Raw genomic sequence first — 26,758 nt, forward strand, 5'->3', positions numbered from 1 at the left:
GTCTACATGCTCGCATCATCCAAGAGCGACAGTTAATAAGTTACATTCTCGCAGAATTTAGGAGCGATATCTCATAAGACCACCTTCTCGCATCATTTAAGAGCGGACATCCTCGCATCATCCAAGAGCGACTGTTTATGAGATACATTTTTTTTTTTGCGTCATATATGAGCGATAACTCATGAGACTATATTCTCACATCATCCAAGAGCGACAGTCAATGAGTCACAATCTCTCAGCATTTAAGAGCGATAATTCATAAGACCAATCTTTCGCATCATTTAAGAGAACATGCTCGCATCATCCAAGAGCGACAGTTTATGAGCTACATTCTCGCAACATTTAAGAGCGATAGCTCATGAGACTACATTCTCGCATCATCCAAGAGCGACAACTCATGAGTTACATTGTCGCAACATTCAAGAGCGATTGCATATGAGTCAACCTTCTCGGATCATTAAACAGCGAACATCCTCGTATCATCCAAGAGCGACATTTAAGAGCAACAGTTCGTGGGAACATTCTCACAACATTTAAGAGCAAATGCATGAAACTACATTTTCGCATCATCCAAGAGCGACAACTTGTAAGACATATTATTGTTATATTCTGATCAATTGCCCATAAGACTATTTCCTCGCATCATTTAAGAGTGATCATTCTCGCAACATTTCACATATTTTTTTTCATTCAGACTTTCGTATCGTTTCATCGATTACTCGTACGATTTTGTTTCATTGTCTAAAAGCAGAATCTATATTTTGAAAGGTCCTCTGTGATATACACATATGCTCCATTAAAAGTGCGGCTTTTGATTTATGTTAATTCCATATCACTGCATCTTTCGCACTTTCTTCTTCTTTCAGACTCTACATTACTACTGGGATCGGGTTTGCATCTGTTCAAATTAACATTCATTGAACACTTCCTTGAACCTCCATGCCGGCCATAGTGGTGTTTGTCTTTAGTAGTGTTGCTTTAGTACATACATGTGGCATAACACGAACACCGTCTGAATTGTTGGAGGGAAATGGTAAACAAATATCAACTGTTCTCCGCAAAACCAAACGAGCACATTTTCAACCAGTATATTTGCGTTAGTATTCGTGTGACTGCGCAAAAAGAGCTCAATTCCATGGATAAATAGGTGTAACTAATACAATGATGTACTGTGTCTAGGAAGTCGAGAAGTCCCAACTAAAACGGGAACCGATCGTGCCGTTTCCGGATTGGCGACCCAAAGCTCTACTCACTAGGCTAACTGGAAACTCCATCATTCAAACTTTTTATTTGTTAAAATCATGGGTGACCAAAAATTATATCATTATAGCTTTTCAGCATTTATTATTTATCTCCATTCTGTTACAAATCAACAAAAGACAAATTTGTTTCAGTGTATTATGGAGAACTTTTTTTTTTTTTTTGGTCTATATATCGTTCATATATGACAACTGATAGATTGTGATAGTCGTAAATTAATGTACAAGTCAATGAAACATGTGGTAACTGCTCTGGCTTCAACACAATGCTTTCAGAAAGACTTACCTTTATTTTACAGCATATGATACCTGCGCGATTTACTGGAATGTTTAAATCAAATGTTTAAACACACTGCAATCTCATTTCTTTTGCGGCAACAGTCATCACCTGCAGAAGCAGCAACAAGTGACCGAAGTCGACACGCCTGCGCACATCATTCACGCACCCAGCATCAAACATTTTTCCTTTCCTCCCTCACACTTGAACTCCGGTTGTGGAAATAATTTCGCACTCCCTCAAAGCTACAACAATAAAATCGAACGATATGATTCCCCGCGCCTATTCACAAGCGTGACCTTGGATGCTGCTTTCACCTCCAGCAGCAACAGAAACATGACAAAAGAAGCGGAGGAAAAACTAATGCGCTGCGAAACTCATTTCTTTTACATTAACTCGGCACTGATTTGCATCGGCTGGCGGCCGTATTCCATCTTTTCGACACCACAATTCTTCAAAAACTTCTTCTTTCAAATAATAATTTCATCACTTTATCACATCAGCGCATCACATCGTTCAATTTTCCACCCATCCCCCACGCACAGCATAGATTCACACGTTTTTTTTTCTGCCGATACTTATTCAATTTTTTCTTTCGTATTGATTTATCTACCACACTATACACAAGGACAAATTATCGCAGGATTCGCCATCTTGTGGTATCTTGTGGTAACGCCATCTTGTGGTAACGATCCTGGAGGGTCAAGTACAATAACACACGCGCTGCGAAGTGGAATGAACTGTACGTTCGTATGGCCGGAGATAGAATGACCGCATGCGCCACAAAGCACACCGACGAACATTCATCGGGTGCGCACGAGGCATACGAAGGGAAACGAATATTAATTGATACTCTACCACAAAACCCATAAATCCCTCCTTCCCATTTTCATTTTTTTCCCTAACCTCGAAACAGCCGCGAGTATTTCGGCTTCCCAAACCTACATAATATTAAGGCAGTAATAAATTGTAAAATGTTAAATCACTGTAAAAACAAATGATTTTGGCTCAGTTATGCCCATGTGGGGCCCGAGCCTTCCAAATAAACGAATAAGTTAAAAAATGCAATCCAAGAGCTTTAAAATTAACTGAAACAGTGGTAATGCTATGTCACTTTTTATGTAGCCTGATTGAAATTTCTAATGAGGAAAACATATTGCTTCGTGCAGCACTATTCTGATGTCGTTATTACCACATTGCGAACATTGCATGTACAAAGGGACCGCAGTTGAAATGCGTCCAGCTCAGAAGCAATCAGAAATCAGATTTTAATCAGCAACTTTTCACAACACCATCTCGGTACGTTCCAATTAGGATGAAAGCTGATTATTTTCCATCTTTTATGTCCTGCTGGCGAATGAATCACACAAGTGTGGGCTGTGTGATACCATCAATATATCCAACCATCAAGCGCATAATGAAGTTCAAACAAGATTATGCGCTTTGGATCGGATCCAAATCGATATTCCACATATCCGTGCGATCCACCAGTTTCCACGTATTAATATCATTTTCTCGTTCTCCACTCTTTGATTCCACAGATTGCAATTAAAATCTGCATCCCATCTGCATCATCACCATCATCAACATAATCTCGACCGTAGTCGGTCCAACTGTTAACGTCTGATTGGTTTCGTCGGGTCGGAAAGTGTCATCATACCTCGGGGCCCGTTTCCGGAGTGACCGCAAAGTGTCGCCCCCATCACCACGTTGTTGCGGACAGAGATCAAAACGAGTTCCTTGCAGGTGTTGTTCGACTTTGATAAATCCCAGGGAGCCACCGCCCCAACCGTCACCCGGTTCGCCTCCACCATCAGGGAGCCTCACCACCACCGGCAGACGGGGTGGGTGGCACCGGGTGGGGGCCATGCGTCGCCGGAAGCCGACCGAGGGCTTCCTCCTGTGCGGTCTCTTCTTCTGGACGCTACTGGTGCATCTGATCTCGACATGCCTGGCCATCCAGCTGGAGGAACGGATGGAAATCGTGCGGAAAGTGCTCAAAGAAGTGCCTTTGATCGATGGGTATGGTTTGGACATTGTTTGGATTTGATTATGTAATGGTTATTTAATGCTTCTTCCCAACAGCCACAACGACCTGCCGTGGAACATCCGAAAGTTTCTCAAGAATCAACTGAGGGAGTTTCGCTTTGGCGAAGATCTACGCGATATTACACCGTGGTCGACCAGTGCTTGGAGCCACACCGACTTGCGTCGGTTGAAGGAAGGGATGGTAGCGGCACAGGTGAGGTTTTGATAGTTAAATTCTTTTAATGTTCTTTTAACTGAAACAAATGCCATTCTGCTCTGGTTTTCTCAATTATAGAATTACAATTATTGATAAATTATCGATGGTTATCGACATCTGAATGCATAACAACTTCAACAGTTTTCTCTTTGATGATAGCTCCACCATTCTCTGACGATGTCGTTGTGCCTACTTTCTCCGCGTTGTTTAGGTGCTCATCAAAATGCAGATTTTACCTTTCAATCGCCTCACTTTCGTTCATTTAGATTATTCCTGCGCGAAGTTTCTCTTCTTAAGAATGCAGGTCTGATGCTTCCAATTCCGTCCCACATTTCACATTCTATGTCTACGTCTTGTTCTTAGGAACTGCATCGACCAGAGCTTTTTTTTTTAGTTTTTTTTTGTATTTGTGAATTTTAACTTAATGCTAATTCTTCACACATCGACCAGAGCTCAACATTGAATAACTCAGTTTATTCGACTAATTTAGTTCACTGATGATAGTAAAAGAGTTAGATTGCTGTTAGCTGAAAATTTAAGCAATTGTTATTCGACTCAATTATTTCTTGATAACATTCTCGATACTAAATCATATTGGGCATCAATCAAGAATGCCTTTGGAAGCGCTCCTATAGTACACTTTGAGGAACTTATTTTACCGACAGCGAAGCCCATCAGATGCACCTACAAGAATCTCGACCATAGAGCAGTGTTACAGCTTGGTTCCATTCCCGCTGACCCTGTTTCAGTATCCAGAAGTAAATATTGTTATAACACCCCCACCTCCATCGTCATCATGTCCGTCACTAAATCTTATTTTTCCACCATTATCTTGGACGCTTCACGTTCCTCTTTCCGCAAAAATGAGCAAAAACTCAAACCCGAGTTGAAAAAAAAAAACACTCAGAAATTCACTGAGTGCCGAAGAATGTTTCTACCTCCAACCGACGCGACGGTCGTCGTCGCCATCGTCGTCTTCTGCGAAAGTACTTAAACGGTATGCCCAAAATTTCGCTACAGTTATGAAGAGCCTTTTCCTTCCACTTAGAAGTAGGTAGCTGGAATTTCGTTGCCTCGAGTGCGGTGCGGTCGGTTGCAGCTTACCGGCACGAGCATTTCCGGTCCCATTCCGGTGCGGTTCGGTGGAAAGCGTAAGACGAAATAAAAAGTGAAAATGGTTGTCCCACCGAGAGGCTTCCTTCTCTAGGTTTTGGCCCGGGAAAGACCGCTTGTACGAGGGCAAAACTTGGGACCCTCGTTTGGAGTGCTCTGCTCATCATTTGACGTTAAATCATATCTCTTTATTTGCCCTTCTTGGTGGAGGTGGATAGCCCCAGAGACGGGTCCTCAAAAGCAATGAAGTCTTCTTTCCAACGCAGTTGAGTGACAGGTCGAAAGAGTATTCAGGGTAAAAAAAGAAAAAAATGTAAAAATGATTTTTGATTAACCCGTAAACACCCGCATCGTTTGTGGTCACTCTGTTCAAAAAAATTAGTCACGTTGATGTCCATTAGACCATCTCAATGCTACGATCAACTCGATATTGTGGTAGTTGGTCATTCCGTGAAATACAAATGGCCTCCAATACACTTTGAAGTTTGGGATACAATATCTACATACGGTATCATGCTTTAGTTGTAAAAAAAAATCGTGGAATGTAGTCTATACTACTATAGAGCCTCAGTGCACAACTATAATGCTTTTGATACATTCATGGGATATTCCAGGCATTCCGAACTATTCTGGAATCAGGACCTTCAAGGTCTACAGGCTCTGCTATTGTTTCTCTTTATTCTATTGGCATGATTATTTCACAATTGTGCCTGTAACACCTCACATATTACGGGTATCTCAAAGTGCAATTCGATAACTCAGCAACATTCATTTGGAGATCAAGGTCATCCAAACAATTCTGGAATTAGGACCTTCAAGTTATACAAGCTCTACTCTTGTAGCTCTTTACTTTCACCAAGAATTCCTCAAAGAACCCTTCCAGTTATTCCTCACAGAATTTCTGCCAATAATTCCTTCATGAATTCCTCCAGGATTTTTTCAAGAAATTACTCGAAAATTGTTCCAGGAGTTACTACAAGAATTCTATCAGAAATTCCCACAAGAATTCCTCCAGGAATTTCTCCAAGAATTCCTTCATAGTTTCCATCAGGAACTTCACCAATAATTACTTCAGATATTCCTCCAAAAATTGTGCCAAGGGTTTCTAAAAGAATCCCTCTAGGTATTTCTTCAAAATTCCTCAAGGAATTTTGCCAAGAAATTCTAAAGCATTCCTCCAGGAATTCCTACAACAATTCCTCTTGGGATTTTTCTAAGAATCCCTCTAGGAAATTCTCCAGAATTCCTCAAAGAATTTCTCCAGCAAATCCCCAAAGAATTTCTCCAGAAACCTGAAAGGAATCCTCCAGAAATTCGTCCAAAATTTGCTGCAGTTATCCATCCGAGATTACCTTCAGAAATATTTCAAGAAATTCCACCAGTAATTTGTTAAGAAATTTTTCAAGGATTTCCACAGATATAATATAAGGAATTGCTCCAGGAGCTTCTTCAAGAATCCCTAGAAGAATTCTTCCAGGAATTCAAGCAAGCATTTTTAAGATTTTTTTTGACAATTCCTTTAGAAATTCCTACAGAAATTCTTAAACAATTACGCCAAAAAATTCCTCCTGAAATTACTCCAGAAACTCCTTGACGAATTCCTTAATAAATTCTTCTTGGAATTCCATCAACAAATCCTCCAGCTATTCGCCAAGAAATATCTCCGGAAATTCCTTCTGGTAGTCCTCTAGGAATTTCTCTTATAATATTTTCAGGAAATCCGCCATGAATTCCTGCAGGAATTTACCCAAAATAGGTCTTTTTTTAAATTTCTCCAGATATTCCTCCTGAAATTCCTTGAGGAATTCCTCCAAAAATATTCATTGGGTTTTCTTCAGGAGTTTTCGAAGAAATTTCTCAAAAGATTATTTTGAAACTAGTCCACGGGTTTCTAAAAAAGAAATCCTCCTAGAGTTTCTTCAGTGATTCTTTAGAAAATTACTTCAAGGATAGCTATAAGATTTCATGCATGCATTTCTTCAAACATTTCTGAAGGTGGTGATATTATCATAATTTCCTCCAAGTGTTATTTTTTTGGGAATTCTGCCGGATTTCTTCTAAAACATTCTGAAGCACGTCTATCATGAATTTCTCCAAAGGTTTTTTTCTAACGATGCAATTCTTGGAGAATTTTTGTTATACAGATTAGGAGATTTCTTTTTTAAGGACTGTTCAATTCATAAAACGGACAGCTTGCTTGTGCGATATCTTTTTTATTTTTCAATAAAACCATTAGCAGTTTTTTGCATAACTTTCAATAGCTATTCTCAAATGTAGGAAAAATATAACATTAAGCAAAATGTTCTTTATTGTGTAACTGAAGCGGTTTTCGTAAAACATCTATAAAAACCCATTTCTCAAAATTCGACATATCTTTCCACATACTTAATATGCACATTTTCATGAAGTTTTAAATGTATTGGAATCTTATACTATTCTACTGAAGGTAAAGCTTAATAGTTGGTCAGTAATAATGCACCAAGCGCTCTCCGGTTTGATATGGTGAGTTGCCTTATTTTCATAGAAATTATGAAAAAATGTTCATTTAAGTCCTGTGTTACAAATGAGTATTGTGTTGTTCTTTGCTGTGCATGCATCACTCCTGTAGGGGTGAGTATGGCAGCATAATCGATCGCGTTCGCTATTGTCTCGAGTGAAAATCAAAACAATAGATGCGCGGGTGTTTAGTGTTCAGTATTGTGTTGTTCTTTGCTGAGTATTGTGTTGTTCTTTACAGAGAAGAACATTAATCAAGACAATTAGATGATCGGCATTGAACCACACAAAAACCCCACAACAATTGGTGAGATCTTTCCAATATTATTTATTTATAAATAATTCTACTTCAGTATATTTACTTTATAACTGCATATAAGTTGAAAATTCGCTATTTTCAACATCCTTTCATCTATTGGAAGATGCTTCAGTTCTGGGCTCTTTCTAAGTTGATGAAGGGATTTATAAATGCTTGCAAGGACTTGGCCAGGTGTGTGGAGCTGAGTGAATCTATGACATTGTAGATAGTAGCGACATCAGCAATGTCAATGGAAATATTCAACTTTGCAGCTCCATCCAAGATTTGTGCAAGTATTCATGCTATGCTATGCTATGCTATTTAAGTCCTGTGTTACAATAGCATCACGGATTCGGCTAAAAATTTGTCCAGAGTAGCAGACTATTGCTCTCTGAATGATACAGAAGAAAAATTTACTTATTATTGCATTTTTCATCAAAAATTTAATTTATAAAGATGGCCATATTAAAAAACTGCATACTTTTTGCTCCATTGATGCAGATTTTCGACTCTAGCGAATCTTGTTATTATTTTTTTTTCAGCAAAGTTGATCCTATGTTATTGTACACCTTATTTAATAATAATCGGAGTTTTCATTTCCAACATTATTGTTATGCAAAATTTGCATTAGGTTGCATTGTTATTTGTAAGAACCTTCAAAGAACGAAACTGTTTTGATTACTGTGTCTGCAATAGCGCACAGTAACCAAACCAGCAATGCTATTAAGAAGCAGTTTTCTGCATTTAAAACCATATTATTCACACTTTCGACTGGATGCATAAAAAAAAATATTATTTAATATTTTCATGCCCTTTTTGCTTTACAATTGAATTTAATTGAAAAAATCGAATCTCACTTGAGACTTTAATATCTCAACTCTGAATTTCCCGATTGAGTTTAAATTTTGCCAGAATGTTTATTACTCATGCTGCTGCAGCATGGCACATACTTTTCAGGTATTAAAAACGATATACCATATGTGAACAGTAATTTTATATATATTTTCAATTTTCAGCAATCGAAAAATTCACCCTATTTAACACCTGGCCGATTTTCTATAAAATAAAACTATTTTTATTCGATTCAAAAATTATCACTATAATGACAGATGATGTACTGAATAACGAAGCAAGGTTGGTTAAATTTGAACTATGCGTCTTCTTTTTATAGCCTTATAAAGTTGTCCGTTTTATAAATTGAACAGTCCTTATGAAAACCTTTAAGAGTTTTCCATTTGACATTCAGAATTTTTTCAAGGAACTCTTTCAGAATTCATTGTTGGGATTTTCCCAGAGGTTCCGCGCACTTCTCAGTGACTGCTTCAGTGACTTTTGCGCAAAAAAAATATGAACTGCTGTGACTCTTCTGTATTAAGTGTGTATCTTGGTTATAATCAAAAATTCTCTCAGACTTTTATTCAGAAATTCTTTAAAAATAAAAAATGCTCTGCAAATTCTTCTGAAAGTCGTTCAAGGGTTTCCCTAGAAGTTCCCTTCAGGTATTCCTACAGCTTTCAAAGTTATTTTTTCGGTAATGCTTCGGAAATTACTCCGAAGATTCTCTTAGCAATTCCTGCAAAAAAAAACAATGCATTTCTTGGCATTGAAAAAAATGTCAGAAAAATCTTCTATGAAAATTTGCAAAAGGTTCTCCAGTTCTTGGTATTCTTCAATGATTCATTAAACGTATTTTCAGAAACTTCTTCAGTAGTTCTCTGCATTTTATTCTGCTGGATTTCCTATAGAAATTTCTCCAGGTAGTAGTTTGAAGATTTTTGTGTACTAGATATTTGTGTGGAAATTGTATTAGAAATTTCCAACTAAAAATCCTCCATAATTATCTCATGAGATCAAAAAATCCTCAGAATTTTCAAAAGTACCTTTGTCGGCAATTTTTGAAGACAAATTAAAAATTGATATCTACAGAAATTCATCTACGACTATCTTCAGGAATTACTTAGGAATCTTTTCAAGCATTTTTTCTTGGAATTCAGGAGGCTTCCTTAAAACTTTCTACAGGTATTCTCTCAGGCATTAAACCACAGCTTACTTAAATTTTTTTGAGACTTTTGTTGAAGGACCTCACCATAAAATTTACAAGAACTGTTTCTGGGAAGCTCTAAAGTCATATCTCTGAATGGATTCATTCAGGATTTCTGTCAATTATCATTTCCGCAATTTGTGGAAAATTGCTGATAAAAATCCTGGAGGTATATCTGAAACATTTATTGCAGGAACCCCTAATGGAATCCCAGAAGATATTTCTGACGGAACCGCATGAGCTATTTCTAAAAAAAAATCCCTTTGTACTCTTGGATGAATTGGCGTTGGAACCTCATCAATTGTTTTCAAGTTGAAAGATCTTTCTAAAAAAAAAAATCCTTGAAAAAACTAATGAAAAATCTGAAGAAATTTCTGAAATTCTGAAAAAGTCCCGGAAATGTTTTAGAACGAGTCTAAGCAGGAATTTCCGATAAAAATCTCTGAAGGAATTTCTTAAGAAACCCCTAGTGAGCTATTTGTAAAAAGAATCCCTTGGATCTCTTGGATGAACTTCCGTTGGAACCTCATAAATTTTTTTTCCACTACAGTGATATTTCTCAAAAAGAAAAACTACTTGGAAAAACTTATGAAAAACTGTAAAGAAATTTCTGAAATGTTTGGAAATGTTTTAGAACGAGTCTGAGCAGGAATTTATGATTTAAATCTCTGAGGGAAATTCATAAGAAATCCCAAGTGAAATACTCATTGATATTTCAGGAATTACTTTTGAATGAATCTCTGGAGAAATATCTTAAAAAACCAGGCAAATTCTTGAAGGAATTCCAGGAGGAATTTCTATAGAACTTCATGTAGACACTTGGTGAAAAACTGTTGGTGGCATTTCTACAAAAGTTTATTGACGAATTTTGAGAAAAAATCCTGAAGAAATAATCTATTGATAAAACTTGAGGAGAATATCCTGAATATATTCTAATGTGAAATCTATGTTCGTATTTCTAAAAGAGTTCCTACAGAGATTCCTGGAAAAACCTGGATTTAGCTTCATTAAATATTCCTAAAAAACTCTTGAGATGTTCAAGGGAATTCAAGGGAACTATTTCCGAAAAAAAATCCTTGAAAAATTCGGAAGGAATTTGAAGAAGAAATATCGAAGAAATTACTGGGGAATTACATGGAGGATCCTGGAAGGAATTCCTGCCTGAATCAGTGAAAGTAATAATCCAAGAATCTCTGGAGGAAATTCTGCAGTATTTTATGGATGATTCCAAGCATTTTTTATTAGAATTTGTAAAGTAATTTCTGAATAAATCTTTGGTGGATTTATTGAAGAAATACTAGTAAGAATTTTTAAAAAAGTCTCAGGAAGATTTTCTTCGAAAGCGTTAATGAAGGAATCTTGGTGAAACTTAGGAAGATTTTTAGACGAATTTCTAGTAGAGTTTCAACAGTAATCTCTAGTGGAATTTTAGGAGGAACAAATGGAAATCTTCCCAAAAAAGTTCTCAATAGATTTTTTTTTTTGGAAATTCGTTAAAGATGATTTGAAGAAAGTGCTGGAGAAGTTTCTCGAAAATTACTTCTTAAGAAACCACTGAAGGCTTTTCTGAAAGAAACCTTGTTGGATTTTAAGACTAAATTTCTGAGGGAATCCATGAAACAATTTTGAAAAAAAAATATAGAACGTGTCTTAAAGGAATCTTTGGACAAATTTATTGAATTATCTCTAAAATAATTTGCGAAGGAATCTCCAGAGAAATTTCTAATTCTCAAAATTAATACTGAAAGCAATTTTTTCAGAAATTCTGAACTTAAGATTTTCTGAAGAAATCCGAGGATGATTTCCTGCACGAATTCTTGTACGGATTTCTGAAAAAAAAAATCTATGAAGGATCTTCTGAAGAAACTCACAGACGCTTTTCTAGTGAAATTCTTGTAGATTTTTTTTTGGTATTTCTTAAGGAATCCATGGAATATTTCAAAAGAACTTCAAAAGGATTCCATGTAAGACTTCCTGAATGGAAATCTCTGAGAAGTTTCTCAGAGATCCATGGAGGAATTTCAGGAGAAATCCAAGAAAGACTTTATAGTAGAGTTCTTAAATTAATTTCAGGAAAAATCTCTACATAACTTTGAAAAAATGTTTAGAAACAAACTATTACCTTACTAAACGAAACCCTGAAAAAGTTCCAGAAAGAATTCTTAGAGAAATCTCCGAAGGCATTCCTGGCGAAATTTCTTATAACCTCCATGGTAGATTTCTATAGAAATCGCCGGAAAAGTTTCTTAAGAAATTCATGGAGATTTCGTTACTGGAACCCATGTAGAAATTTCTGAATGTATTCATGGATGGCTTTCTAAATAAATCTTTCGAATAACTTTTGGAGGCATCTCTCAAAGAATTTCCAAAGGGGTCAAAAAGGAATTTCGAAGAAGTTTATGCAGGAATTTCTTAACTAATCCAAGTTAAATTTCCCGAAATATTATTTCAGAAAATTCCAGAAAAAAATTAATGAAATGTTTAAATGAATGCCTGAAACTGAAACCTATACTCAAAGGAGTTCTTGGAGATTCTTTCAAAAACATTGAACATTGGTGTTCAAGGCCACTTGACAGTACACAGTTACATGAAGCTGAGCAAGCATGAAGCTCATTCATTCAAACACACGGGGCATTGTCCTTTAGGCCGTACCTTATTAAAAAAAAAAAAAACAATTGAAATGTTAAAAGTTTGTTGTTGAAAAATGGTCGTTTTAGCTAAGGAATGCTTGTGTCAAAATTTGAAGTCCGTATCTCAAGGATAAGTGGTCCCTAAAGGGGCCCAAAGTTGTCTAAAATTGTACTTAGCTTTGAGATACGAACCATTTTCCAATAAGGAACTTCTTACATTTCCATTTTTTGCAAAATAAGGAACGGCCTACTGTCCATGAATTAAGTATGTAAACTTAATTTTGGCATTTTCAGACCCCCCCCCCCTCTCAAAAACTTTCGCCCATACAACATGTTGAAATTTGTTTGGGCCGTAGACTTTAGCAAGACCCGCTCCCCCGTAGTTTATGGACAAACTCCAAGTTACGCATATAGATTCGACTCACGGGCTTGGTGGTCTAGTGGCTATCGTTTCTGATTCGTATGTAGAAGTCCTGGGTTGTTTCATGGATTCAATCGCTGTTCCGTGTATTTCCTCCAAGATTATATCTATATATCTATCCACTTTCTCTCCTTCTCTTCTCTACATACACTACTCATGAATAATCATAAGTTCATAACCATGGGTTAGAAAAGCCGTTTTCCTTCCTTACTACTTTCACAGCACAGTGTCAATCTATCATATAACGCCTACAAGTTATGCAACCAAGCGAACTGTGCTGCTCCTCCTTCAGAGTAAATTGGTTAGAAGACAGCCTGGAAATCGCAGTAAGCGTAAAGTGGATGGCAGCGTCTAATAGGAGACCCCACTAATCAACACACAGTCTATCACCTACAGTCCTCTACCTACATATATCCACTCTCCAAGGATCGCATCATCGACTCACGTCAGTCCTGGTTGTGGAAACGCAGAATGCTCCTGGTCTCCAGTAGCAACAACAATCACAGAGAAACAAACGTCACATTCTACTCGCTTCCCAACGATTACCTTTTTAACGGTTGATTTAAATATTCGGTAGTTGGTCAATTGACCACTCGCGGCGCTGGTATTGTTTTTGCTCCTGTTTGACGTTTGCTCACTAGAGCCACCTAGTTTACAGGACGACTAGCATTGAGCGGTTGTGATTTCGTAACGATGTTTTTCAATGAAATTTGTTCTAAGTGTTTCGTCTGTTTCTCTGTTGTGTTACGTATGTTTCTCTGTGCCCTAATCTTTCTTGTACTTCCTAACTGACTGGAAGGACTTGACTGAAAAATAGCAGGAAGAAGAAGCTCCACAACATAGAAAACCACATCAAGGGTGTCCAGTCTAACACTTGAACCATCTCCATTTTCCCTATCCTGTTGTTTTGTGTTTCTCCCACGGAACATTAGCGAGAATTGATGCTTCTCTCGCACCTTGTCTACAATAGGGACACTATCCAACGATCCATGGTGCGCAGCGAATCACTTTGTTATTGCCACTTTATTTGTTTTATGATGCTCTTTGAATAAAATCTTCACCGCTGGAGGCCAACCGGCCACGTCGACGTTTGTCCTTCCTTGTGATGTGTTCATCTGAATCGTCAACGCCACGCCGTGCCGTCTGCTAGGATACCCCGGGGAACAAAAGGGACATCCAGCGTCCAACTGATGGCGCGTAAATCACACCATCATCTCTTTTATATCCAGTCAGTGGGGTCTCGTTGACGGTACGGCGGTCGCAACGCAACGGTGCAATGCGGTATTTACGAGTGGTCCGTGATTTCAATAGCACCACCGACCGTCGTACGCCAGAGATAACTTGCCCTCGTTACGCAACTTATAATGTCTTCCGTCTGCTTCTGATTTCTCATTTCAGTTTTGGTCAGCATATGCGCCTTGCTCCTCGCAGCATCTCGATGCGGTGCAATTAACATTAGAACAGATAGACTTAATACGCAGATTAGTGAATCTCTACCCGCAGCACATGGCTCTGGTGACGACAGCAGACGGTGAGTTTTCCGAAAATTTAATTAAATTTTCTTTGTCCGACTCCGGACGGCACACACACACCGACATCAAACAAATCTGTTTCCCGCAGGCATCGAGGAGAGCCATCGTTCCGGCAAGTTGGCCAGCCTGATAGGCATCGAGGGCGGCCATTCGATAGGGACCAGTCTGGGGGTGCTGCGAACCTTCTACCAGTTGGGTGCACGTTATCTGACTCTAACGCACACTTGCAACACACCGTGGGCCGATTGCTGCAAAGTTGATGAACCGGGTCAGGTCCCCCACATTGGGGGCCTGTCGCACTTCGGTACCCTGGTGGTCACTGAGATGAATCGGCTGGGGATGATCGTCGATTTGTCGCACGTTTCCGTTCCGACGATGCTGGACGCACTGGCCACCTCGAAGGCACCGGTCATCTTTTCCCACTCGTCGGCCCACGCTATTTGCAATAGCTCCCGAAACGTGCCGGACCACGTGCTGAAACGATTGGTGAGTATTGTAAACATGAACACATTGGGGGGTAATGTCTTCTCTTCCTCTCTTGATTGGACTTTTATTATTAGAAAACCTTAATCAACACCCAAATCACCAATTAAGTACTGGGTTGGGGATGCACAAATAGAAACCATTTCATAAGTGGAATCATGGGTGCTAAGGCTCGAATAAAAAATAAAGTACAAAAACCGAACGTTGTATTGTAACAGTACTATTTAGAACCATATTTTTACAATAGACACCACTGTAAAAATAAAAATACATAAACAATAAGATGTAATGTAGACACCATACAGTGAATAGTAAATAGGATTTTTACAATATATTATACGGGTTGTTAAGTATCGTAACAATACAAAAAAAAAGTTTTTCTCCATGTATATGTTTTTGCAAAACCATACATTTTATTGTAAATGAATTGTTCTACATGGGTTTTCATATACCGTTCATTGTAAAAAAATACAATTTACACCGTCTTCAGCCAGAGGCTGCACAGACTGAACACATTACTTACGACACAATGTTATTGCGACCATAACAAATTACAAATGCTCCATAGAAAATCAAAAAGCGCTCCCTAAAGAATGAACATATGTTCCATGAAAATGTGCAATGTTACCCATACATAATTGAAAACGTTCCATACTTTATAGAAAGTGTATCGGTGAAACATGAAATTTTCTCATTAAAAGTGCAATTTTGTACCAATAAATAATACTGAAATGCTCCATACTAAAACACAAATGCTCCATAATAAAATGCAAATGCTCCATAGAAAATTAAAATTGTACCCATAGTAAATTGAATATTGCTCCATAGAAAAATTAAATTGCACCATAAAAAATTGAAATTGCACCATAGAAAATAGATTAATGCTCCATAAGTATCAACAAACGCACCATATAAAATATGATTTGCTCCATAAAAAATTGAAAATTCTCCATAACTTTAAACATCTGCACCACTAAAGTAGTGCTACGTAAAGCAGTTCACCACTGCCGAATTTAAATTACGACAATATGCTATCTATGGAGAATTTTCAATTTTTCATGGAGCAATTCATATTTTGTATGGTGCAATTTGATAATACTTATGGAGCATTTATCTATTTTCTATGGTGCAATTTCAACTTTTTATGGAGCAATTTAATTTTTCTATGGAGCAATATATCAATTTACTATGGGTACAATATTATTTTCCATGGAACATTTGCATTTTATTATGGAGCATTTGTGTTTTAGTATGGAGCATTTCAGTATTATTTATTGGTACAAAATTGCACTTTTAATGAGAAAATTTTATGTTTTACCGGTACATTTTCTATAAAGTATGGGACGTTTTCAATTATTTATGGGTAACATTGTACATTTTCATGGAACATATGTTTTTTGTCTATGGAGCGCTTTTTGATTTTCTATGGAGCGTTTCTGTTTGTTTATGGGTGCAATAAATAGGCTGCCCATTACTTACACTAGACAACGGACAACACAGAACACCCAGTGGCCCAGTGATGTATTTTTCGTTTGACGAAAAGTTTCCACCGACTGGAGTGGGAATCGAGCCCTCACTCCGAGGCTTACGATACGCCTAGACGACTGCCATCGCTAACCGCACGGCCACGAAGCCCACGTATATGGTACATATATGATTTCAAACAATAAAATGAACCGTAAATATGTTGTTATTAATTGTAATTTCATTACTGGCTATACATTTAATCAAATGGTTTTGAAATGGTTCTTTTTTATGTTGTATTGTTTTACATTACATATACCATATCATGTTATATTGTCTTGTCATTTTCCTCCTGTTAATGGCATCTTAGGCTTTCTAGCCAAACTGACTTGAAAATAATGTTAAATAGAACTATCTTTGATAGTGCGGATTAGAACCTATCAAGTTCAACATTATTAGAATGCGCTTTGGTAATTCTCCAGAGCGTCTTGGACAACCCTTCATATATAGGATCGCCCACGTCTAAGTCTGAGTAGTCTCTAATTGCATTAACAGTTGAAGCTTAGGCTCCCATGCCCCACCTGCCAGATAACCGGGTTTTGCAAACTAAGCATTATTTGTGGCAACACTTTGAGCGGCATGATGGAACTATGCCGAGCGCGCTAAGTGTTACACAGCGTAACAAAAAAAAACTTTTTGTCTGTCTCAAGAGCAAACTTATGTGTCTCCGAAGGATTTTGGGCCGCTGAATCCGAATCCGGGCTCAGATTTGCTCTAACACGTCACAATTTTGAGCTATACCTCAATTTATAGGGCAAAATATGCGGATTTTGGGCTTTTTTGACTGCAAGCTATTAAGCTTGGAAATATTTGTTTGAGCAATCAAAAGGCTAGTTGATCAATTAACACCTAAATTAACGACTCATTCCAAATATTTCGTTTTACCAAATCGAATTTGATAGTTTTAAGCGATTTATGTTAGGTACGATATTTCCCATACAAGTCACCCTCCAAAAGTTGCATGCAAGTTTTCATACTACAATAAAATGCTTAAATCTATAAAATTTGATTAAGTAAAACGAAATATTTTGCATGAGTCGTTAATTTAGATGTTAATTGACCAACTAACCTTTTGATTGCTTAAAAAAAAATATTTCCAAGCTTAATGGTTTGCAGTCAAAAAAGCCCAAAATCGCATATTTTGCCCTATAAATTGAGGTATAGCTCAAAATTGTGACGTGTTGGAGCAAATCTGAGCCCGGATTCGGATTCAGCGGCCCAAAATCCTTCGGAGACACATAAGTTTGCTCTTGAGACAAAAAAATGTTGCGCTGTGTTATTAGACCACTAATGTTATTGCATGAAGTGGGTGACGAGGTACATACATAAGTGTCATTACAGCGTGCTTACTCATTATTGCAATATTGAGGCTCGAGTTTGACTAAAGTTTTAAATGCATTACAATTCATGAGAAAACTGTGAAGTTCAATTCAAATTTAAGTTAGGTTAAAAAGCAAACCCGCAGGCGAACCTATATTAGAAGTCATTTCAGTGTCCCGTCCATAAGTTAAAGATGATTCTTCGTCAAAGATAAATTTCGTCAATCGCATTTGATTCGGTTGTGGAAAAAGGCAAGTTCACATGAGAGAAGGGGAGAAAACTCCCCTAAATGCAAATACAGAAAGAATAGTATTGAACTCATCCACTGATTTACAATAATCTGACCTGCGTCTTTCCGGGTTAACCTACATACGTATTCCTCTCATCGCACTCTACCTACCTTGCCCGCCATATCTCTTGGATCTGCAGTCCTTAGAACACCTGGTTTACTACTTATTTAAACATTTTATTGATTTTAAATTGATGTTTCAACTCATTCACTTTTTTCTCTTTCCTTTCCTTTGCATCGAAAAAGTCACGAACATCAACAAAACAAAGCACGAAAAAATCTAAAACTGAATAAAAAATTAAAAATGCACGGAAAAATAATATTTTGGAAAATGATGGTTCAAACGTAAGAAAAAACAGTATAATATATTGTTACATAAAGATCGGATGTAAATGTATAGTAGCTACAATATACAAAGCTTTTAGCGATCCATTCCATTACAATTCATTTCATTGTAGCTGGTACACTGTATGGTTCAGGAATGGTTTTCTCTAACACCTTATGGTTAGTTTTTATCCGGGGGGTATATCGGTAGAGTGGGTCAAGCCCGTGCACAGAAAAGGCGGCAAGGGAGGGGTTTTTCTCTATTTTGAAAAAGGCGGAGGGGCGTCTAGTGTATGGGACGTCGCTAACAGGGGGTCTATATAGCCACTGCTGTAAAGGCGTAAACAGCATGGCGATGCTGAGTACGACGGGCTCGATTCCCAGTCTGTCCAAGAACTTTTCATAATAGAAATTTCCTTGAATTCCTTGGGTATATAGTATCTTCGTACCTGCCACACAATATCGGTCATTAACAGAGGAAGCTCTCAGTCAATAGCTGTAGAAGTGCTCATAGAGCAGGTGAGAAGCAAGCGCCAAGAGAAGAGGAAGGGTCTCCGGTTAACATTGTGGATAATTCTTTGGATCCGGAGAAGACGGGTTCGATTCCCGTTCTGGTCGAAAACTTTTCTCGATTTCCCAGGGGCTCACAATATACACATTCATGCAAAGCACAGTGGTCCACGAACCAGATTTACGAGGAAAGATGCATGCAGCGCCTTCAAATGAATTTTTAGACAAATATGGTCTTTTTTTTTTTTCCTTCTAAACCATAGGGGGATAAATCTGCTCATCAGACACCCTAACAGGAAGGTTAGGGTAGTGTGGGGTTAAGGCCGTCTTCTACATTGCCGGTAGAAGCCAGGACTACTCTCTCCTCGACCCACTAAAACACATTCCTATGGTCGCCAAACCCTACGTCTCTCCGGAACCACCAAGAAGGTATTGCTTCAGAGAGGGGCTAGTGCATATCGCACCCTCAAGGTTAGCTGCCGTAGCCTAGCAGCAACGAACATCGATGACTCGCTCTGGAGAGTCCATCACGATAGCATGCTGGCGCTTAGCCAGTTTCCCGAGTGGTCCTCGCCACTCCCTTTGTCCTCGGAAGGCGGGCAGGGTCAACCCCGCCCGCGCCCTACTGCTGAGCGGACATCAAGAACTGATGCCCACGTGCAACCCGATCTGACCTGCCCGTAAGGAAGGGTATCACTTCCCTTCAGGCCCTATCAGATGCACCCGTAGGTTGCAGACAGCAGGGTCTCACCTACCCCGACCCTTGCCGGGGACCCCTTTCCAACCGCGGGCTCAGATCCAACCCAGTAGACTGACGCCACGACAGCACCGCTACCGGGACTTCCTCTCCGCGGCCACTTAATCGCTGTAAGGGTCGATCTCGACCGCAGGGCACCGGTATGACCTACGAAGCCGACTTCGAACCCCTGGACCACCTCTTGTACTGCATCTGGACTAGCCATTCTCCGAGTCCACGCGCCACCTCCTCTGTAGCTCCCAGACGATATGGGTGATAGCCGTTGAAACGGCATTCCAGCTAATCTCATCCCTACACATTCTCTGGACCAAGTTGTCCGGAGTTGTGTCCTCCCCGCATGTGGCAAGCATGCGGTCACGCATTGTGCGAAAACGCGGGCACACGAACAAAACGTGTTCCGCCGTTTCCTCTAAACCATTGCACACTGGGCATTCGGGAGAATCCGCATGCCCGAAACGGTGTAGATACTGTCGGAAGCAACCATGACCTGTAAGGACCTGTGTCAGGTGGAATGTAACTTCCCCATGGCGCCTATTAATCCAACTATCTACCCTCGGTGTCAACCTATGGGTCCACCTTCCTTTGGTGGAACTGTCCCACGCGCGTAGACAAATATGGTCTTCTACAAAGTTGTTGCTAATAATAAGGCTATGTCGGGGCCCGTGGCGTAGTGGTCCACACGTTCGCTTCATAAGCGGATGGTCATGGGTTCGAACCCAGCCCCGGCACTTGCAATTTTTCGTCAGCTGCTCTTCCCCCCGAGAGCAGCTGGCACCTGACCCTCTTCGGAGCATATAGCTCTAACGGACCCGGAATTTGGATATCGGCGAACCGCAACTCATAATGGACCCCCAATCGGACTGGAAAAGGAACAGCAGCCACACATCAGCATCATCGTGCTCATCATTCTACCATGGACAGGAAGAATGAAAGAAGCACAAAGGCAACCAGTTCAATACAGTAGAATATAATAGAATACATTTAGGCGCTGTACAAAGTAGAAGTGCAGCGTCCAATTGGAATCGCTCACGTAGTACCCGAGTGGACAAAAGAGCTGTAAATTAGGTTAAGTGATTAAGAATAAAAAAAAATAATAAGGCCCTCTTTCCAATGTACATGAAAATTAGGGTGGTCCATGTTTTCACAGAAATTGGAAACCAACCTTTGTTATTTGCAAGAATAACTATATACATTCTTCGGAAAAGTTGGAGACCTATCAATTTTGAGCAAGTTTGCTGAGGACAGTTTTTTGTAGCTTTCAAATTGACCGATCTAGAGATATATTTCTGAATTAGCTTAGGGTGATTCAAGAAAAACAGGTTTTCTGGCTTTAACTTTTTCAGTTTCAATTTCTCATCAAAGTCGCCCAAGAAACACTTGTAGAGCATTTGAAAACGCGTCGTTTCGTGCGCTGAGACGATCGTTATCTCTTTTGGTTCAAAAGTTATGAATGTTTTTCTTTAAAAATCATAGTTAATTCAAAAGGTGATATTACGGGTTGGGGCAAAGATAAAAACTATCTTTCTCCGAAATTCAAAAGAAGAAATATTGTTATAAAACATATAAAAAAATTAGAGAGGTGTTATTTTTGTAATTCAAGTAAAAAATACTTGAAAAGTGCCTATTTTTTCTAGAAAATCATCAATATCTTTTGAACGGGATGACGTAGCAATATTCTCAGCGCACGAAAATGTGCGTTTTTGGAAGCTCTAAAAGTGGTTGTTTGACGACTTTGATGAAAAAATTGAAATAAAACAGATAAAGCGAAAAAACTTTGCCCAAATTTTGAGCATTTTCCCATAGTTTTCATAGGGTGACGCTAGAACAAATGGTTTTATCGCTCTAACTTTTGTGTTTCAATTTTCTCATCAAAGTCGTCAAAGAACCACTTTTATAGCTTTCGAAAACGCACATTTTCGCGTAGAAGACTATATTTGTCTTAAAATTCATTTGAAGGCGCTGCATGAATCTTTCCTCGTAAATCTGGTTGGTGGACCATTGTGCAATGACAGCCCAAAAAACCTTTCAATTCTTCTGGGAGTCCTCTTGTTTCAACTCGTAGAACTTCTCCAAGAAATCCTTCTGGTATTTATCAAGGTGTTTTTGTATGGATTTTTCCAAGATTGCTTTCTGGGATTCATCCAGGCAGTCTTTCTGAAATTCGAGCATGAACTTTCTTCAAGATCCTCCATTAAATGTGACCGGGATTCCGGAACCTTCTTCAAGGATTACTTGACTATTTACTCTGATGTTTTTTTTTTCGGAAACATCCAATATTTTCTACTAAGATTATATCAGATTTTTTATTCAGGGAAGTTCTCTTTCAGAAGTTCTTTTATGGATTTCTTTACGATACTTTTCCTTCTAGGATTTCTTCGAGATACTTTTTCCGGAATCCATCTAAGGTTTTCCAGAAACTCTATCCAAGATTCCTTTATAAGCTATTCCTGGGATTTTTCCAGGAATTTTTCAGACATTTATCCAAGTTATTCTTCCAGGATTTCCCCAACATCTGGGAGAATTCCAGGGCTGAAAACCGGTGAGTCGATAAGGAGAGCGTTCAAAACAGCTCTGGTCCTCACAAGTTCCTACCTCATACTTCCACGGATCAAGCGATGACACGATGACCGCCAGCTAAGAGTTGTGTGCTTAGCTGGTAGTGCAGCCTGGGCACTGTTGTCCTTTTGACTTGAGCTAGATTGAGGAAGTATGACCCGAGTGTCTGTTATGGCGTCCAGCGGCTGAGTGAGAAATGCTGCATCAAGCCCAGCTAGATCTAAGGTAGTAGCCTCATCAGCGTGGTCGTCCCAGTGTTGGTTGGGACGTTGAACAGAACTGGCACGACGGCCCTCCAGCAAAACAGGAGTGTTAGCATAGGCCCGATAAGCCAACCGTAAAAATCCTCATTGCGAATAACATTGAAAAAAAAAATACGACTCGATACAATCGGCAAAGATCCAAGCGACGAAAATTGGACTACGATTGGAAACTTGGAACATGGAATTGTAAGTCACTTGTTTTGGAGGGTGTGACAGGATAATCTCCGACAAATTACAACCCCGCAACTTCGACATCGTGGCGTTGCTGGACAGAAAGTGTGGAAAAGCGGGCATCGAGCGGCTACCTTCTACCGAAGCTGTGGCACCACCAATGAAATGGGAACAGGATTTATAGTGCTGGGCAAGATGCGACAATGTGTGATCGAGTGGCAGCCGATCAACACAAGGATGTGCATGTTGAGAGTTGTGGGGCGTTTCTTCAACTACAGCATCATCAAAGTCCACTGCCCACATGATGGGAGACCTGATGACGAGAAAGAAGCGTTCTACGCGCAGTTAGAGCAAACATACGATGGTTGCTCGCCGCGTGACGTGAAAATCGTTGTTGGTGACATGAACACGCAGGTAGCAAGGGAGGAAATGTATAGACCGGTAATCGTAAACTTTGTAACCTCTCGTGGTATGGTAGTTCGAAGTATTTTGTTCCCCCGCAAAGATATCCTCAAAACCACCTGGAGACCCGACCATCAAACAGAGAACTTAATCGACCACGTTCTTATTGACGGTGAATTCTTCTCGGATATAACCAATGTTCGCACATAGCGCAGTGAGAATATAGATTCGGATGACTACTTAGTCGCTGTATGCATGCGCTCAAAACTTTGGACAGTTATTACCACGCATCGAAGTCGAAAGCTGCGGCTCAACATCGAGCAGCTGCATAACGTAAAACTGGCTCAAGACTAGGCGGAGCAGCAGGCAGTGACCCTACCAATAACGGAACAGCAGCGTAGCGCAGCTACACTTGAAGATGACTGGAGGGATCCGTCATAGGTAGTACCTCGGCTACAGCACTAGGCTTCGTGACTCCGAATCACAGAAACGACTGGTACGGCGGCGAGTGTGAACAGTTGAAAAACGAGAAGAATGCAGCATGGGCGAGAATGCTGCAACACCGTACGAGAGCGAATGAGGCACGTTACAGACAGGCGTGGAACAGACAGAACTCAGTCTTCCGGAGGAAGAAGCCTCAGTAGGAAGAACGAGATCACGAAGCGATGGTAGAATTGTACCGCGATAAGGACACACGGAAGTTCTACGAGAAGCTGAACCGCTTACGCAGAGGCTTTTTGCCACTAGCCGACATGTGCCGAGGGAATATTATCACGAGCGAGCGTGAGGTGGTCGAGAGGTGGCGGCAGCATTACGATGAGCACCTCAATGGCGACGTTGCAAGTACTGAAGGTGGCGTGGTAACATATCTAGGAGTATGTGCAGGGGCGTACAATTTCGTTTCAATGATACACTTTCATGCAACATTTGAATGAGTCACTTCAAGTGTTTCATACATTTTTCTAATGACTCGGTCGTTAAAAAAAACTTTTCCACTCATCGTAGCACTCGGTAGTCTCCCACCCGGTCGCATTGCTTGTGCTTCACCCGTCAGAGCATTAGTGTCTCACTGGTGCGCGCTAGTCTCTCAATGGTTACAGGCGCCGGTTAATTGGATTTAAGTGGTCGAATTTGTTATCCTCTTTCATAAAACATAATTATCATTCTATTGGCGTGCACCACTATTTAAAAATGTGGTTTAAATAGTGTTTTTAGCATGTTGAAGTATTTCAATGACTCATAAATGAAACGAAAATCCAAGTGTATCATCCCATGTTTCATACACACTTGTTTCTGTAGCAGCAACGAACGAGTGTGTTGCTGTGTGAGAGATGAAGCATCACAGCAGTCCGTTCGCATGGGAAACGATTTGCTACAGTCGTCGTACGTCATGTTTTCCTTTCGAAATTGCACGACCCTGAGTATGTGCACACTACGAAAAACTTCCGGCTCCTGACCTCCAAGAAATTTAGGAGGAGGTTGGCTGGTTGAAAAACCACAAAGCCGCTGGAGCACATCAACTACCAAGCGAGCTTCTAAAATACGGTGGAGAAACACTGGTGAGAGCACTACACTGGGTCATTACCAAGATTTGGGAGGAGGAACTATTACCGGAGGCATGGACAAATTGGATTGCGGGAACTACCTCGCGATCACACTTCTGAGTGCTGCCTACAAGGTACTCTCTCACAAATTTTAAACCGCCGTCTATCACCGATTGAAAGAGAGTTCGTCGGGCAATACCAGGCTGGATTCATGGGTGAACGCGCTACAACGGACTAGATGTTTGTCATCCACCAGGTGTTGCAGAAATGCCGCGAATGCAACGTGCCCACACATCACTTGTTCATTGATTTCAAATCGCCGTATGATACAATCCATCGAGAACAGCTATGGCACATTAGAGGCTTTCCACGGACCAGCACGAATCCATTTTAACCGACGTTTTTAATCTACTTGATATTTTTGTATACTATTCCTTTTCATGTGAGAAACCATATTTTTATATCAAAAGTTCATATTTTGTCTCGACTAACTTTCAATTAGGGCCTATGAAAAAATGTAACACAAGCAAATAAAAAATTATAACACGGAAACGGCTTGTTCGATCGGAAAGGTGTCTTCAGCAAAGTTGTATGGCGGCTCTCAGAAAAATACACATTGAAAAATTTATTTAGTTTTTCTTCTGAAAAAAACTGAATTTTGTTTTTAAAAATTAAATATCTCAAAAAGCTATTTTTTTACCTTCGTGTTTTTTGTGAGAATAAAGTTCATTCTGTTAGCTATCATCTGTAAAGTTTTTATAGTGGTAAAAAAATGTACAAGAAAGTTACGGCACTTTGAACATTTTTGGTTGCGTGTTTTTTTAGAGTGCATGACGAATTTCCCGCAAACTAGATTTTGGGGTTGGCAGCACCCTCTCAGATTTCAATGGAATTGTGTAGGTATGAAGACTATGTACTTTAAAGCAACGTTGCATACTTTGTTTTTTTTTTAATTTATCTACACTAATATTTGAAAAGGGCTTAAGTTTTTGACTATTTTTATATACTAATATAACTTAATAATAACATGACCTACAAAAAAGTGTGGTATGTGTGACTTTAAGGAATTTGTGTGAATTTTCAAGTAAAAAATTGAAATATTGAAAAAAACGATCACGCTAAAAAAAGTTAAAAAATAAATTGAAGTCAATTTGGAATACATGCCCATTTGCGAAATTAAATTAATCCTATTTCGGAGAACCAAACCCCACACCAACCATTAAGAATAGAATTCAAAATGGATCAAAGTAATTAAATTGCTATTATCTAAATCTAACCCAACACAAAATGTTTTTTTTTTTTGGGTCAAACCAACTTTTGGGTATTTTTATACGTGGATTTTCACATATTGATATTAAACATAGCTTTACATGTTTCAATTATAAATCTATCCAATACAAAGAATATGATTCAGGATTCTCTTTTGAACCAGAACACCAGATCTGTTACACAGAAATTCAGAACATCAACCAGAAGTCGAATTTCAACTTAAAAGTTTTCTTATTCATAAGAGAATAAAATAAATACTTTGCATTAGATGGACTTGTGAATCAAACATATGGAGCTATGTTTAATTTAATATATGAAAATATCTGTAAAAAACGCCCTGGATAAAAACTTTTGTTTTCTACCGAAGAGAAACACGGAAAAATGATGACATGAAGTATTTGTTGTTAGGAACCGTCCATTAATGACGTAGCATTTTAGGGGAAGTTTATGATATTGCTAGGAGCCTTCAATTAGGTATGGAAGAATATACTTTAAGAGGGGAGGAACTGTCAAAAATGTTCTACTGATGCTACCGTGATTTCGAATGCAGCGATATGGTCAAACTCAAACATTACAGAATCCTTGAAAAAGGTCCAATAAGGACCGAAACGTCGGGTTAAGAAAACATATAGTTCTTTTTGATTGGCCAAATCAGACTGAAATGCCAATTAAAGATATCATCTAACGTACAGTCGATCACCCAAGGAAAGTCAAACTCAAAGCAATAAACAAGTACGACCACGATTCTCATCAGTCACGAGATTGAAACTTTTACTACAAATAATTTTATAGCAATAATTAAATATCATTTAAAATAAAAAATCAATAATTTTGCTTTCGGGATGAAATTGATCAGTGAATGAAATACCTTTGCATGTGCCAAAAATATGTTTTCCACCTGAATTAACAATCCCAGAATGCGAAATGCTGCGCAAAACTTTAACGAGTTTTCTCAATTTTTAATTATTCAAGTTTTATATTTAATCAATTTCATGAAAACGCCTTAAAGTATGCACTTTTCATACTGAAAATGT

The 26,758-nt window shown here is 39.0% G+C and overlaps 1 protein-coding gene across 1 annotated transcript in view; it reads left to right on the plus strand.

Annotated features, from left to right (window-relative positions):
* Nucleotides 1–26,758, plus strand: part of LOC109411327 (dipeptidase 1) — a 911,905-nt gene that overhangs the window by 842,079 nt on the left and 43,068 nt on the right. The window contains exons 5-8 of the mRNA XM_029870619.2: nt 3,078–3,558; nt 3,622–3,778; nt 14,179–14,311; nt 14,401–14,798. Of these exons, the coding sequence (XP_029726479.1) occupies nt 3,404–3,558; nt 3,622–3,778; nt 14,179–14,311; nt 14,401–14,798 (843 nt within the window). The 5' untranslated portion in view covers nt 3,078–3,403. The remainder of the gene's footprint in view (nt 1–3,077; nt 3,559–3,621; nt 3,779–14,178; nt 14,312–14,400; nt 14,799–26,758) is intronic.

Source organism: Aedes albopictus, chromosome 3 (assembly GCF_035046485.1).
Source record: "Aedes albopictus strain Foshan chromosome 3, AalbF5, whole genome shotgun sequence".
Classification (NCBI taxonomy): domain Eukaryota; kingdom Metazoa; phylum Arthropoda; class Insecta; order Diptera; family Culicidae; genus Aedes; species Aedes albopictus.